Raw genomic sequence first — 14,337 nt, 5'->3', positions numbered from 1 at the left:
GTGGAGGGTGTGTCAAATGAAGATGGGTTCTAACATAGAACTTTTAGGGAGGGGGGGGGGGTAATTTCAAAATTTAACAGATGTAATTTAACAAATTTGATAGAGTCCTGGGGTCTTTGAATAGGTTTGGCATTATAACAGGTTTTCATTAACTTGTATGCAAATCCATTTTACACATTTCAAGGGTGGTTTACAGGGTTAGCGATATGACAGGTGACTGTGTGAAATAAAGAAAATGTAACTTAATTAGTTTTTTAAAAGTTATTAACTTTCCCTTCATTTACATGCTTGCTTGATGACATGCTTGAAAACATTTACATGTAAAAGAGAACATTGAAAAGATTACTTAAAAAGTAAATATCGTGGGTACCCATAAGTACAATTGTCACTCGATAAGTCTGTTATGAGAGGATATATATCACTCTGAGACACAACTGCCTAAAGTTGGGTTTGAAAGAGCAGAAACAACGAATTACTTAGACGTATTTGATAATTTTTCTCCCTTAAACTTATTACACGATGCTGTAGTAACAAAGTACACAGTTTTACAAGGATAAGACACCTCTGAAATCTGAACTGGACACGTGACTGTCACCTGATTTTTCTTCTGAATATGCATTAGAAATCTTCTGAATATGCATTAGAAATCTTCTGAATATGCATTAGAAATCTTCTGAATATGCATTAGAAATCTTCTGAATATGCATTAGAAATGGTCGAGTGACAGTTGTTTGAAAGCACCGATTTAAAGCCAAATAATTCTGGTTAGAACTGGTGAAATAATGTATAACATATACATACAGCCTCATACATACGTGTGTGTTTTTACAAGGTAGACAAAATTTGTGGAAATTCAAATCATACAACTTTTTAACTTTTGTTTTTCTTCACAGCATTTACGTTTTTAGAATTTAAAAAGTTTCCTTTGATGTGTAGTTGTGTTTACTAATCTGCAATGAATTTTAAATGGATTATCTCTGTTTAGGATCTAAGCGACATTACGATCAAATGCGAGGGCCTCCACGGGATATCTACGATGCCTACATGCATGAAGGACCCTCCGGACCTCCACCAATGCCAGGTATAGCTCTATAGAAAGCTATATAGACAAGACTCGTACTAGTTTGATTTTTAGATGAGTCTGTCAAGCGACTCCTGCCTTTCCTTTTTCTTTTTCTTTTTTGTATTTTGAGCTGTTCCTGATTTTTTCCTAACTTTAAGTAGACAAAAACCTCCTGAAACTTCAGATCTTCAACATTTATTCTCCTCAAAAATTCCAATGTGTTAAATTCTTGTGTAAAAATCAGAATTATGTGACTGTTAATCAGAGAAAATAATCCCTGTTCAACACACGGTTTGTGATATTTTCTACATAAATCATTAACAAAAGGAAAAACAACGCTAATGGCATTGGTAAATTAGGTATCTTTATTTGAAGTCAGAATATTTTAGCAAACTTTACTCTTTTCCAAAATATGTGTTTAGCATTGCAAATTATTATTTGTTGAATATAAGTAAGGTAATTTTTGAAGCACAGAAAAAGCTTCTTTGGACATTTTATTTTTATTTCTTGTACAAATACTGTATGTTGAGTAGACCAAGAAAAGGAGGTGAGGAAAATGGCCAAAGTAAGACATTCAGTGTACCAAGGGTCAATTAATGTAAGGGCTATTCCAGAAATAAATACATGGGGGGGGGGGGGGGGGGGGGGGTCGGGAGGCACCTTTTGTATATACCAAGCACCCATAAAAAAAAAAAAAAAAAATTACCCCATGACCCATCAAATTAATAAACTCATTTTACAATGACCCATCTAAAAAAAAAAAAAAACTAACCAGACCCACCACAAAAAATGAAAACGGTACAAATCTCGCGAGGTTTTCGGGACAAACATTCTAGTCAATGATGCGGTAATGCCTGTGCGACATTGTATCACATTAGTTCTGAAGAAACGATGTCACATCAACAATCAAAGGCATCTATGGCGGGAATGTTGGAAAGATTGGGAGTCCAAACGATGCTATTATCATGAAATGGGTATGGATATGTTTTTCCACGAATCGTTCATCTTCTAATGGAGCCCGCGCCCGGAGGCCTCTATATCACCATCACACCGACTGATAAATATAACGCATCAGTACCCTCGTATAAATCAACTAAGGTTTGCCTATTTTTATTAGAAAACGGAATACCTATTGGTTTAAAATATTCCCAAAATCGATGCACTGTAAACTGTAATAATCTACAGAACAGAGTTCACCGCCATCACGTCCAAAGGGACCCTACTAAACGCGCCTCTAATTTGAAGAGTGCCATAATGGAAAGTTATGCGCTGCAAAGAGCGACAACTCAAATAGTTCTATTTTATTTCCGATTTGAAAGCAGCATTTCGAAAGCACGTTTTCAATTTTCCCTCCGACGTTTTGTAACCAACACGACAAGAGCGACAATAAAAATATTCTGAAAACTCAACACCCACGTGGCACAAAATAAAACAATAGAAACTACCCACTACCCATAATAAATATTTTTTTTAACAGTCCAACCACGGAACAATTAAAATATGAAAAAATACGACCACCCACACAAAAAAATATCATTTGCCGCCCGACCCCCCCATTTGATCATTTCTGGAACAGCCCTAATACAGTATTTGCCATTTCCTGCCTTTGAAATTCTAATCTGTACCAGCATTTATAATTTATTATTTTAAAATAAATTTATGAGCATTCAAAACAGAATGTCTTACTTCGAGGGGTAGTAGGCAGCCATTTCATTTGTTATCTTTCTCTTTTCCTTATTCTTATTTTTTAGCTCAAAGTGAGCTTTTCTAATCAAAATTTTTCCATTGTCTGTCATTGGCAGCAAAAACTGTTCACATTTTCATCTTCTTCTCCAGAACCACTGGGCCAGTTTAAACCAAACATGGCACATAGCATCCTTGGGTGAAGGCCTTTCAAGTTTGTTCAAATGAAGAGCCATGCCCCCTTCAAAGGGGAGATAATCACTAAAATAGGGTGGGGTCATTTAAAAATCTTATTCTCAAGAACCACTGAGCCAGAGGAGCTGACATTTACATGAAAGCTTCCTGACATAGAGCAGATTCAAGTTTGATAAAATCATGACCCCTGGGGGTAGATGGGGAAAATTATAGGGGAGCAAAGTTTTAAATACAAATAAATAGGGAAAATCTTTAAAATCTTCTTCTCAAGAAACACTGAGTCGGAAAGGCTGAGATTTATATGAAAGCTTCCTGACTTAGTGCAGATTCAAGTTTGTTAACATCATGGCCACCGTGGGTAGGATGGGGTCACAATAGGGGATTAAAGTTTCACATACTAATATATAGAAAAAAATCTTCTCAAGAACCACTGGGCCAAAGAAATTTACATTTGCATGAAAGCTTCCTGACATAGTGCGAATTCAAGTTTGTAAAAATCATGGCCCCAATGGGTAGGATGGGGCCACAATAGGGGATCAAAATTTTACATACAAATATATCTAGAAAATCTTTTAAAATCTTCTTCTCAAGAATCACTGGGCCAGGAAAGTAGAAATTTACATGAAAGTGTCCTGACATAGTGCAAATTCAAGTTTGTAAAATGCATGGCCCCCAGCAGTAGGATGGGCCACAATAGGGGATCAAAGTTTTACATACAAATATATTAGGAGAAAATCTTGAAAAGTCTTCTTCTCAAGAACCACTGGACTAGGAAAGTACAAATTTACATGAAAGCTTCCTGAGATATTGCAGAACCAAATTTGATAAAATCATGGCCCCTGGAGATAAGATGGGGCCACAATAGGGGATGAAAATTTTTACATACTATTAGATATATAGAGGAAAATCTTTAAAAATCTTCTTCTCAAGAAACATTGGGCCAAAGTAGTTTATATTTACATGAAAGCTTCCTGACATACATATAGTGCAGATTCAAGTTTGTAAAAATTGTGGCCCCCTGGAGGTAGCTTGTAGCCATAATAGGGACCAAAGTTTACATGCAAGTGCATAATTATGGAAAATCTTTAGATATGTTTTAATTTAACTCCTGATTTTTTATGCTAAAAAGTGCTTGACAGTCGGATTTAAAAGAAAAAACGTTTAAATTTAGTTTTTGTCCCAGATATTCCTTAAAGGGATATTAATCAATGTGCTGGTTATATACATGTTCCACTGGTTTTGTGATAGCAAACAGAAAAAAGTTTCAAGCAAATCTAATTATGTTTCTGAACATTTTCTTGTGCTGATAAATTAAAATCTGACAGAATATAAATGATATACCATATTTGAATTTAAATAATTTGCCAACAAGAATGCTCATCAGAGTTTCAAGATAAAAGCCTTTCTACATCTTAATGATTAGCTGAAATATATTTGTTGAAATGTTTGTTCTCAGTAGTTCCCATTGGCAAGGGTCCCATGGATATGTTACAGTCCTACAACACATCCACTCCTTGTACCAGGCTTCAAATCACTGCCCCCATAGGACTAACCCAGGGATACCTGACTCGGCTCTTCAGTCTCATCCCGGGCCTCGAGTATTGTGACCTCAATGAAACCACAGGTAAATCATTGTCTTCAATGAAATCACAGGTAAATCATACCACAGGTAAGTCATCCCAGGCCTCGAGTACCGTGCCCTCAATGAAACCACAGGTAAGTCATCCTGGGCCTTGAGTACCGTGCCCTCAATGAAACCACAGGTAAGTCATTCCAGGCCTCAAGTACCGTGCCCTCAATGAAACCACAGGTAAGTCATCCCAGGCCTCGAGTACCGTGCCCTCAATGAAACCACAGGTAAGTCATCCTGGGCCTTGAGTACCGTGCCCTCAATGAAACCACAGGTAAGTCATCCTGGGCCTTGAGTACTGTGCCCTCAATGAAACCACAGGTAAGTCATCCTGGGCCTTGAGTACCGTGCCCTCAATGAAACCACAGGTAAGTCATCCTGGGCCTTGAGTACTGTGACCCTAATGAAACCACAGGTAAGTCATCCCAGGCCTCCAGTACTGTGACTTCAATGAAACCACAGGTAATTTCCACAGGGTGCACATGCTAAATGCGTTGAGATAAATGCAGTGTTTGTGAGCATAATTGTACAGAACACTTTATGAATACAGTGACTATATGCTAAATAGGTAAAATATGCAGTATGTTAAATGTATAATATGATAGATGTCAGAAAAACAGTACTCACTAAATGTATAGCAAAAACAGTATGCGCTAATGTACAATGTACAGTAAGCTAAATGTACAGTATGATAAATGTACAGTAAGCTAAATGTACAGTATGATAAATGTATAGTGTGATAAATGTACAGTAAGCTAAATGTACAGTATGATAAATGTACAGTATTAGCTAAATGCACAGCACTAATGCTTTATCCTGTCTTTTCAATCTCCTATTCCTGGTTTTGTTGATTTTGGTTCTGAGATTTATACAGTAAATTATACTGACATCCCAAAAGAGAATCAACCAAGGCCTTATGATTTATTCTTTGGCACACACTAAATTATTTTTCTTTGAATTTGGAAGAGCATGAAAAACAAATAACAGATAATAAACACACTAACCGTGAAGTACAAAGAAATCATGATCAACAACATACATGTATTACACAAGTAACTCAGACAACATGTTCAAGTCTCTCCGTTACATGCATATTCATTAGTTTCAATAGATTAACAAAATATAGAATCCAACAATTTAACATGTTTTGTAATGTGTGATGGAATATCGATTTTTTAGGTGTGGTGTATGTGCGTTATGTTGTAGCACTGTGATGGTTATGTCTTGTGGAATATCGTTTTTTTAGGTGTGGCATATGTGCGTTATGTTGTAGCACTGTGATGGTTATGTCTTGTGGAATATCGATTTTTAGGTGTGGTGTATGTATGTTATGTCGTAGCACTGTGATGGTTATGTCTTATCGAGTATCGTTTTTTTTTAGGAGTGGCTTATGCTCGTTATGTCAGTCCTCAGTGTGCGTCCTACGCTCGTGATAAGCTGCATGGGTTCGAGTATCCTATCGGCAGTCGTCTTATGGTGAGGTTTGCTGAAGACCAGAGACCAATGGATGGGCCCCCTATGGGAGGGCTCGGCATGATGGACCCGTAAGTACACACAACAGTTGAAATGATTTCCATTCCAAATACAGTAAAACTTTGGTATCTCGAACACCAATATCTCGAATATTCCATTCCAAATGCAGTAAAACTTTGGTATCTAGAACACCAATATCTCGAATATTCCATTCCAAATACAGTAAAACTTTGGTATCTCGAACACCGATATCTCCAATATTCCATTCCAGATACAGTAAAACTTTGGTATCTCGAACACCGATATCTTGAATATCATGGATTTGTCGAAGTGAATCAAAAGTCCAAACCATTTATTATTTGAATAATTTACCTATGATATCTCGAATCTTCAGATATCTTAAAGTTTTTTTTCTTGGTGCCATCGAGTTCAAGATAACAAGGTTTTACTGTATCTTTTTATCTGCACAGAAACAATTCTGACTGTAGAATGACTACTGTAAACTCCTTCTGAGGAATAATAGTCATGTGTTGCTATTGCATATCTTGAAGTGGAAGAATGATAACAGCATTGGCGATAAGGATTTAGCATTGTATGAATGTAGAAATTGAGGGGGAAATTGCATCCAGGTAGATAATTACTCGTAACATTATTTTTAACAGGAGTTATGGAGGTTATCCTGGACCAAGAGGAGGGGGAGGCCCACCCCCGGACAAACAGAATGAGACGCTCCGCAGGGTAAGATGGCAGAAAGAGACAATGTAATCAATAGTCAAATTCCCAGACAAACAGAATGAGACACTCCGCAGGGTAAGATGGCAGAAAGAGACAATGTAATCAATAGTCAAATGAGGGGGAGGCCCACCCCCGGACAAACAGAATGAGATGCTCCGCAGGGTAAGATAGCAGAAAGAGACAATGTAATCAATAGTCAAATGAGGGGGAGGCCCACCCCCGGACAAACAAAATGAGACGCTCCGCAGGGTAAGATGGCAGAAAGTGACAATGTAATCAATAGTCAAATTCCCAGACAAACAGAATGAGACGCTCCGCAGGGTAAGATGGCAGAAAGAGACAATGTAATCAATAGTCAAATTTTGTATTTAGTAGCAATGTAACTAAAGTCAGCGACAATCGGAAATAATCTGTGTAAGGTCGGTGATGGCAGCAATCTGTGTAAGGTCAGTGATGGCAGCAATCTGTGAGTGTTGACATTGCTGATTGTTTATTTCTTCCTTGTCAGCAAAGCCAAAATGGACTTCTAGTTTTCTCCCTGTCTGTATGTTACAACTGTTTTCATATTCTAAATTGTTGTAGCTCAATCTGTTTACAATGTAGGTTTAATTTGTTTTTAAAATACTAAAATAATATCATTTTAAATTGTGTTTATTTTAATATTGAAATTATATCTATTAAACACTCGTTACATTTAATTTACTCTTTTTCTTAAAAAAAAAAAGAGAGAGAGAATTCGGTAGTACTTATATCTGACACATGTTTAAGCCATGTGTATTTCAGTAACCAGCCCTCGTGAAATTCCAGGTGGTGTTTAGAAGGGCTAGAAATTGAGGCATTGTCTTCCGTCAACACAGGCCTATTATTCACCGGTAGTCTGTCTTTGCCTTCCTCCTAAGATCATCATTTTCATTCTCATCTAAAAGAAACTTTAAAACGCAGTTAAATCTGATTGTGCCAATGATGATTCAGAAGAATAATTGTCATGTCTTGATTGTGATTATCGACAATCGATTTCTCAACAATTCAAAATTGGGTGGTCGGTACTGTTCAATTTACACCTACTGACTGTGTAATGGGGGGTGGGGTAATCAATTACGTGATATCTGAAGCACTGATCCCTGTCCCTCACTCTGAAAACACAAACGTACACATGCTACACAAGTCCCCTTTAATGTAGTTAACAATAAGACTTATTTTTAGTTACGCTAGTTTCATTCACGATCAGCGCAGATCTTACTGTGTTGCTAGTAATTTTTTACAGTGTCACACATATTTTTACTATGTCGGGTGAAAATTTTACTGTGTGGGAGTCGCATAGTAAGATGTCTATGGAGAACCCTCTGACATATATTGCCACGCAGTTCTTACAGAATGTTTGTCACTTCCTGTATAAGAATTCCTGAATTGTGCAAAGTGTGGAAATGTCTTTCGTTAAATCGGACATACATGTACATTTAAGTGTGATTTTTCCGCTGTTGTCAGGAAACACACCATGTAAAGATGACAGTACAGGCATTTGGAGTGATAATGTCAGCGTGGAGTTTCATCATATCCATAAATAGCCCCACAGTTTGCTCCAATATTGTTATCTAAAATCACTAAAACAAATACAAATGGCCAAACAAACACGTTATCAGTTGATGGATATCAACTGTAAAATCTTGACTGATTTAATACCATAACATTTGTCTGTCATATTGTTTATTTCAATGTTGCTACATGTTTCCTAGGCAGCAGCAGTGTTGGAGAAAGCTGGCCTGAACCCAGAAACCATTCTTAACAACTCGTACAACTTTGAGCGTGTACCGTACTGCTCCATCCCACTTCCTCCACCCAAGCAGATGTTACCTGAGGATTCGGATGTCGCTCAGAGGCTATTTGTAGTTTGTCAGCCATCAGGAATCCCGGAGAAAGTTCTCCGGGACGCATTCTGTCGGATGGGGAATCTGATTGATGTGTACTTGTTGCCAGGTAATTGGTATTTCTAAAGTTACCACCACCGAACATGAAACTCTTCAGAAAATAAAATTGATGAATATTACGTCTTTTGGAATAAAGTTTGATATTTTGATATCCACACATAGTTTATAAGAGAAGAATACTATAAATTTGTTGATTCGCACATTAATTTTTGTGTCCAGTGATGGTACTTCTTCAAATTTTCTGTTTACATGCCTTTCTGTAACCTCTGCTTCCAAAACACTATAAATTTCAACCCAAAGTGTCTTTGGTGAAAGGGTATTAAAAAAGATGCTCTTGTCTAAGTGAGGAGTAATTTTTTTTTAGCTCGAAATTATGGGTATGCAAAGTTTGCTACCAAAGAGAGTGCTATGAAAGCCATTCAGACTTTACATGGGCAAAACCTGGCAGGAAATAGACTAAAGGTTCTGGAGGCTGAACCACCCCGGAACTCAGAAGACGAGGAACCTTCCAAAAAACAAAGAATGTAAAGGGTAGGTAACACGCAGTGAATTTGTTTCACAATTGCATTCTTTTCATAACCTTTTAAAAATTGTACTGTAAAACAAATATTTCAAACTGTAGCATGTTTATTAATTGTTAGTAAGAAATGTGAGACCTTTTAATACTATCAATCATTGTACTGTTCTAGTGTTTGTCTGGGAAAAAGAATACGAGAACGAAAGAATGATGGAGTTTATAGATTTTAACATTTGATTGATTGACAGAGAAAACATACTTTGTCTTAAAAAAATCTCTCGGTATCATTTTCTGAAGGGAAAAAATAAGTTGTGAAAATAGTTTTGGTACAATACAGTGGAATCATGTTAATTCGTGGGGGCCAATGTTCGTGGGCAAGCAAAATTTTGCCGGTTCATGGGGACGTCATTTTGTGGGTAAGTGATACGATGTGACTAGGAGAGATAACTCTACTTGGTGTAAAAAAAAAATGTCTGAGGACACGTTAATTTGTGGGCAAGAGTGACCCACGAAATCCATGAACATTAATCCCCCACGAACAATGTTGATGCCACAGTAATATATATATATATGTAAATGGTACGTATTGAAAGGTAAACGAGTATCTTAACAGATGTTTTATCAAATCGTTATGTTTACAGCAGATACTGACCTGAAGAATTACGACTGACGACATTATACAGAAAACAGGATGCCAAAGAACGACAACTCTGGATGACAAAAGGATGACAAAGGGAAATAACTCTTGACAAAAAACACCTGACGATAGAGTGATCCCTCAATAAAATTGTGGTATCCAATGGACAAATTGAATTCTGCAAATATTACTGACATTATCCGTTGTTGATTATTTGTCGTTGCAAATAAGTGTCACTGTATCGTATTATTTACTAGTATCATTAGCATAGGTCCAAGTTTTGTTGTGTTCAGTGGTTTCTAAGTTGTAGAATACATTTTTCATTGCTCCTAAAGAGATTAGAATAATTACATCATATGCAAAACTACAGAAATTTTGGCTAACATTTGGTAGGTTTTTCAAGCGGCAGTAATTTTCATGTAAACTTTGCTCTTCAATAGATGTATGTCATTCTTTAGTTTTATCATTATTCATTCACTTCTTCTTTCATTTTTACATTTCACTATGGTCTTATGGCGGTGTACATATTGACTTTAAGGGTTGGAAAATTGATGTAAAGCAACTTTTTAGAGAATGTTTCTCATACAATTGTACAGATTGGTGTTTATACAAAGTCGAGAAAAAAAATAACAGCAATCAAAGCAAAATTAAATTGTCCATCTTCACTTCAATTTTTTAAGAAATGAAATTTCATTCTGACATTGAGCTCAAATAAGAACTACACACTCAGGTTAGGAGGTAAGCTTGTTAAAACTGAGGTGAATTCTAAACAGAAGTTGTAATGTAGACACATGTGACGCAAATTCTGATTTATAGAACTCTACAGTCAGTCATCTGATTTATAGAACTCTACAGTCAGTCATCTGATTTATAGAACTCTAAAGTCGGTCATCTGCTTTTGAATGAGCACTTACTGAGTGACTACAGTTTATTTACTGAATGTGAATGGTCATCATACTTTCAAGAGAGAAACAAGTCTAAGCAGCTTTAAATTCTACATTAGTTTCTTTTTCATAAAATATGAGGATCCTATTTTCAACAATATTTTCATCCGAACTTTAAGTCTATATCTATGTATTTGGAATCTTCACTTAATCACCAAATTTGCTTTTTATTTGATTTTTTTAAACATGCATGTATTGTAATAAAAGAAAGCCATTTTAGAGAAATGTCTCGTCTGTCATCATAGTCATTAAAAACCAATGACAATATTATTGGTACTATTTAGTATTGCAGAGAATTGTTTGTCATGGTCGGAAAAGGTGTGTCCCATGTTCCAACTTTTGATGTCATAAAACCTAAATGATGAGAGAGATAGAGGTCAATCATGTTTAGATATCTCCCCCACCCCCCCACCCCCACTCCCCACCCCCCATGACAACAGAAGGGAGTGTGCAAGAGTGTCTGTATCTCTGTCTACGAGTGCAGAGTTGAAGACAGCGTACACATTGTACATGTAGGTCTTATACCACATTATCACAAGTAATATACCATTCAGACCTGCTCACATTCTGACGTGTCTGTAGACGAACCATGTCATAAATTGTTCAGTTGCTCTGACGAAGGCTAGGATTTAGCCGTTTTCCTCAGATCACAAATATTGTACAAACTAAATGTGGTTGCATAGTACATCTATGGATGTTTTACATGATAAAGCTAATCATGTCAAATGATTTATGATTTGAAAGCTTAGTCACTGCCATTGATACGCTTTGGGGTAAAGTTGAGACCTGTGCATGAGACATACCCTGGTATTTGTTATTTTTGTAGTTGAGGAAGACCACAATATTATCTGATTAACAAAATGGACAGAATAATTGGTATCTGATTGCCAATTTACATACCAACAAAACTGCCTTTGTTGACCAAGCCATGAAATTTGATATCATCAAAACTTTAAGAAATTTCATTATGGTTGTAGGGTTTCAGCAGGCCATAAAGATTGTGCCTCGTAAAATTTGAGTACAGGCAACTCAGGAAGTCCCAAGTTGTATAGACCTTGTGCCCAATCCCAATGGCTCAAAGTTCAGTAGAGTAAAGGCAACTCCTGACTCATTTTCAAAGACAATGTTGTGTCAGTCATTCAAATTCTCATTTGTTGAAGTGAAGCCCAGTATCTATGAAAATGATGAAAACCTAGGAAGAAGTCCGCTGTAACATGTAGAACAAAGGTCTCTGGCTGTATTGAATTCAGTTGAAAATGGCTCCAAGTTTCCGTTACTGTAGATTATACTACACGAGTTTTTAATCGGGTGAAACTGCTGTTCAAATTTAGTTACTGCGCATTCCCTATACTACACGAGTTCTTAATCAGGTGAAACTGCTGTTCAAATTCAGTTCATGAGAGTGTGAAATCTTGAGTACTATATATCAAAGGACTTGAATCTATATAAATCCAATTTAATAAGTTTCCTGATAAAAGTACTCGGGGGAAACTAATTTGTGCAGTAATTATTCACAAATCATCAACTACTCACATGTAAGGAATCTTCAGTGTATTCAAAGCAATTAAAGAGAATGAAGAAATATTATCATGATTCCGTTTGACGGACACTGACAATATGAGAAGACCACCAGTTTAGGACAAATGACAGACATGAGAACCAGCAAAGGTAACAGCGACCTTCATTGAGTAATGAATTACCTTTAATTTCTTGATGACTTACTGAGAATGATTTAATGTATTTGACTCACCACATGAAAAAGGACCAAAGATGATTTTAATTAGGTATGCTAGAAAAATATATTTTTAAATTTTTGTCCCCTTCAATGAAGTTTACAATTTTATATACTGTAGAAGCATATTTATTAAAGGCAGATATTGTTCATGATAAAGTTTTTATTGCATCATTCAGCAAACACTGAAAACGTAACTGTACAGTAGTTAAATGATTAGAAAGTATGACTTATATATAATAATTTCAGTTTTATTATCCATCCATTATAAATTTTCTGGAAATCGACATGCCCCGACTTGGTCCCTTTTCTCATGCTTTTAGGATTATTTTATGTTTGTTACTTGTGAAGGAAAGCCGTTTAAAATACATTAACAAATCTTGTGTGTTGAAATTTAATGCAAAGGCATCATAGGGTAGCATGCTCTATATGAAATTCTCCATCAAAGTGAAGTCATGAAGATATACCGGTATATATATATATATATATATAAAAAAGTACAGTCAATATTTGATTCGGTGACGAGACTTTCGTTATGTTTATTTTTAAATTGTTTTCTTTTTTATACAATTAAATAACAGATGCCTAGCAGCATGCATAGGAGGAGAGACTCCTTGAAAAGATGCTGAAGGATTAAGGATCCTTTGTGTTTTAGATGAGAGAGGGTTTTTGTATGCAGGTAATTGGCGTTCTATACGTTTATCTCGGATTGAAAATGTAGACAATATCTGGCATACAGCCAATGCAGTCTTTTCACATCTATTGTTCTGTTTTTGCAGATGCATGGACCAAGATAATGGTGATCAAGATGAAAGTCATCCAATTTTAAGTCATTTTACATAAGTTTAAGGTATGTACATCTGTTTGAAAATGCTCAAAGGAGAATCATAATTTTTTCTGTATAATAATATACCATCATTGTAATATCACACTTAATGAATGCCACAAGATTTATAATGCTTTCTGTCTCTTTATTTGCAGTGACAACAATGAATGTGGCGTGTCCTATCTTCATACAATACGTATTTATATACCCTAGACCACAATCAGCATTCTATAGTGGACTGTAGGAATGTAAGCAACAATTAAAAAATGACCAAGTTTTACGACTTATTTCACTGTGTCTCATTTAGTGCGTCTGTTGGTGTGAAGGGTATCGTTGGTGTGGAAAAAAAACGAAGTACCCTGATATTCATGTATCTAAATGGGCAACCACCACATCTATATCATATACATAGCCAAATGGGCAACCACCACATCCATATCATATACTGTACATAGCCAAATGGGCAACCACCACATCCATATCATATATATAACCAAATGGGCAACCACCACATCCATATCATATACATAGCCAAATGGGCAACCACCACATTCATATCATATACATAGCCAAATGGGCAACCACCACATTCATATCATATACATAGCCAAATGGGCAACCACCACATCCATATCATATACATAGCCAAATGGGCAACCACCACATCCATATCATATACATAGCCAAATGGGCAACCACCACATTCATATCATATACATAGCCAAATGGGCAACCACCACATCCATATCACATACATAGCCAAATGGGCAACCACCACATTCATATCATATACATAGCCAAATGGGCAACCACTGTATCCATGTCATATACATAGCCAAATGGGCATCCAATATTCATATCCTACACATATGAGTGGACAACCACCAAATCTGCAATGTACATATTGGACAACCACTGGATCCATATCTGAGTAGAAAACCAATATATCCATGGCTGCATTCAGGATTGTACCGGCT

At 36.3% G+C, this 14,337-nt stretch overlaps 1 protein-coding gene across 8 annotated transcripts in view; it reads left to right on the top strand.

The window, feature by feature from the left end:
* LOC125665654 (RNA-binding protein 45-like) overlaps positions 1-13,640 on the top strand; it is a 22,713-nt gene extending 9,073 nt beyond the window's left edge. Inside the window, exons 6-15 of one of the 8 annotated variants that reach the window (XM_048898409.2) lie at positions 986-1,081; positions 4,398-4,565; positions 5,953-6,115; positions 6,707-6,782; positions 8,513-8,753; positions 9,069-9,235; positions 9,863-12,110; positions 12,173-13,213; positions 13,314-13,384; positions 13,516-13,640. In XM_048898409.2, the coding sequence (XP_048754366.1) occupies positions 986-1,081; positions 4,398-4,565; positions 5,953-6,115; positions 6,707-6,782; positions 8,513-8,753; positions 9,069-9,232 (908 nt within the window). In that variant the 3' untranslated portion in view covers positions 9,233-9,235; positions 9,863-12,110; positions 12,173-13,213; positions 13,314-13,384; positions 13,516-13,640. Of the gene's footprint in view, positions 1-985; positions 1,082-4,397; positions 4,566-5,952; positions 6,116-6,706; positions 6,783-8,512; positions 8,754-9,068; positions 9,236-9,862; positions 13,214-13,313; positions 13,385-13,515 lie in introns of all 8 variants that reach the window. The other 7 variants (XM_048898410.2, XM_056152365.1, XM_048898421.2 and 4 more) reach the window with 7 other exon arrangements.
* Positions 13,641-14,337: the final 697 nt, after the last annotated feature.

Source organism: Ostrea edulis, chromosome 10 (genome assembly GCF_947568905.1).
Source record: "Ostrea edulis chromosome 10, xbOstEdul1.1, whole genome shotgun sequence".
NCBI lineage: Eukaryota > Metazoa > Mollusca > Bivalvia > Ostreida > Ostreidae > Ostrea > Ostrea edulis.
This window is presented reverse-complemented; position numbering and strand designations above follow the sequence as displayed.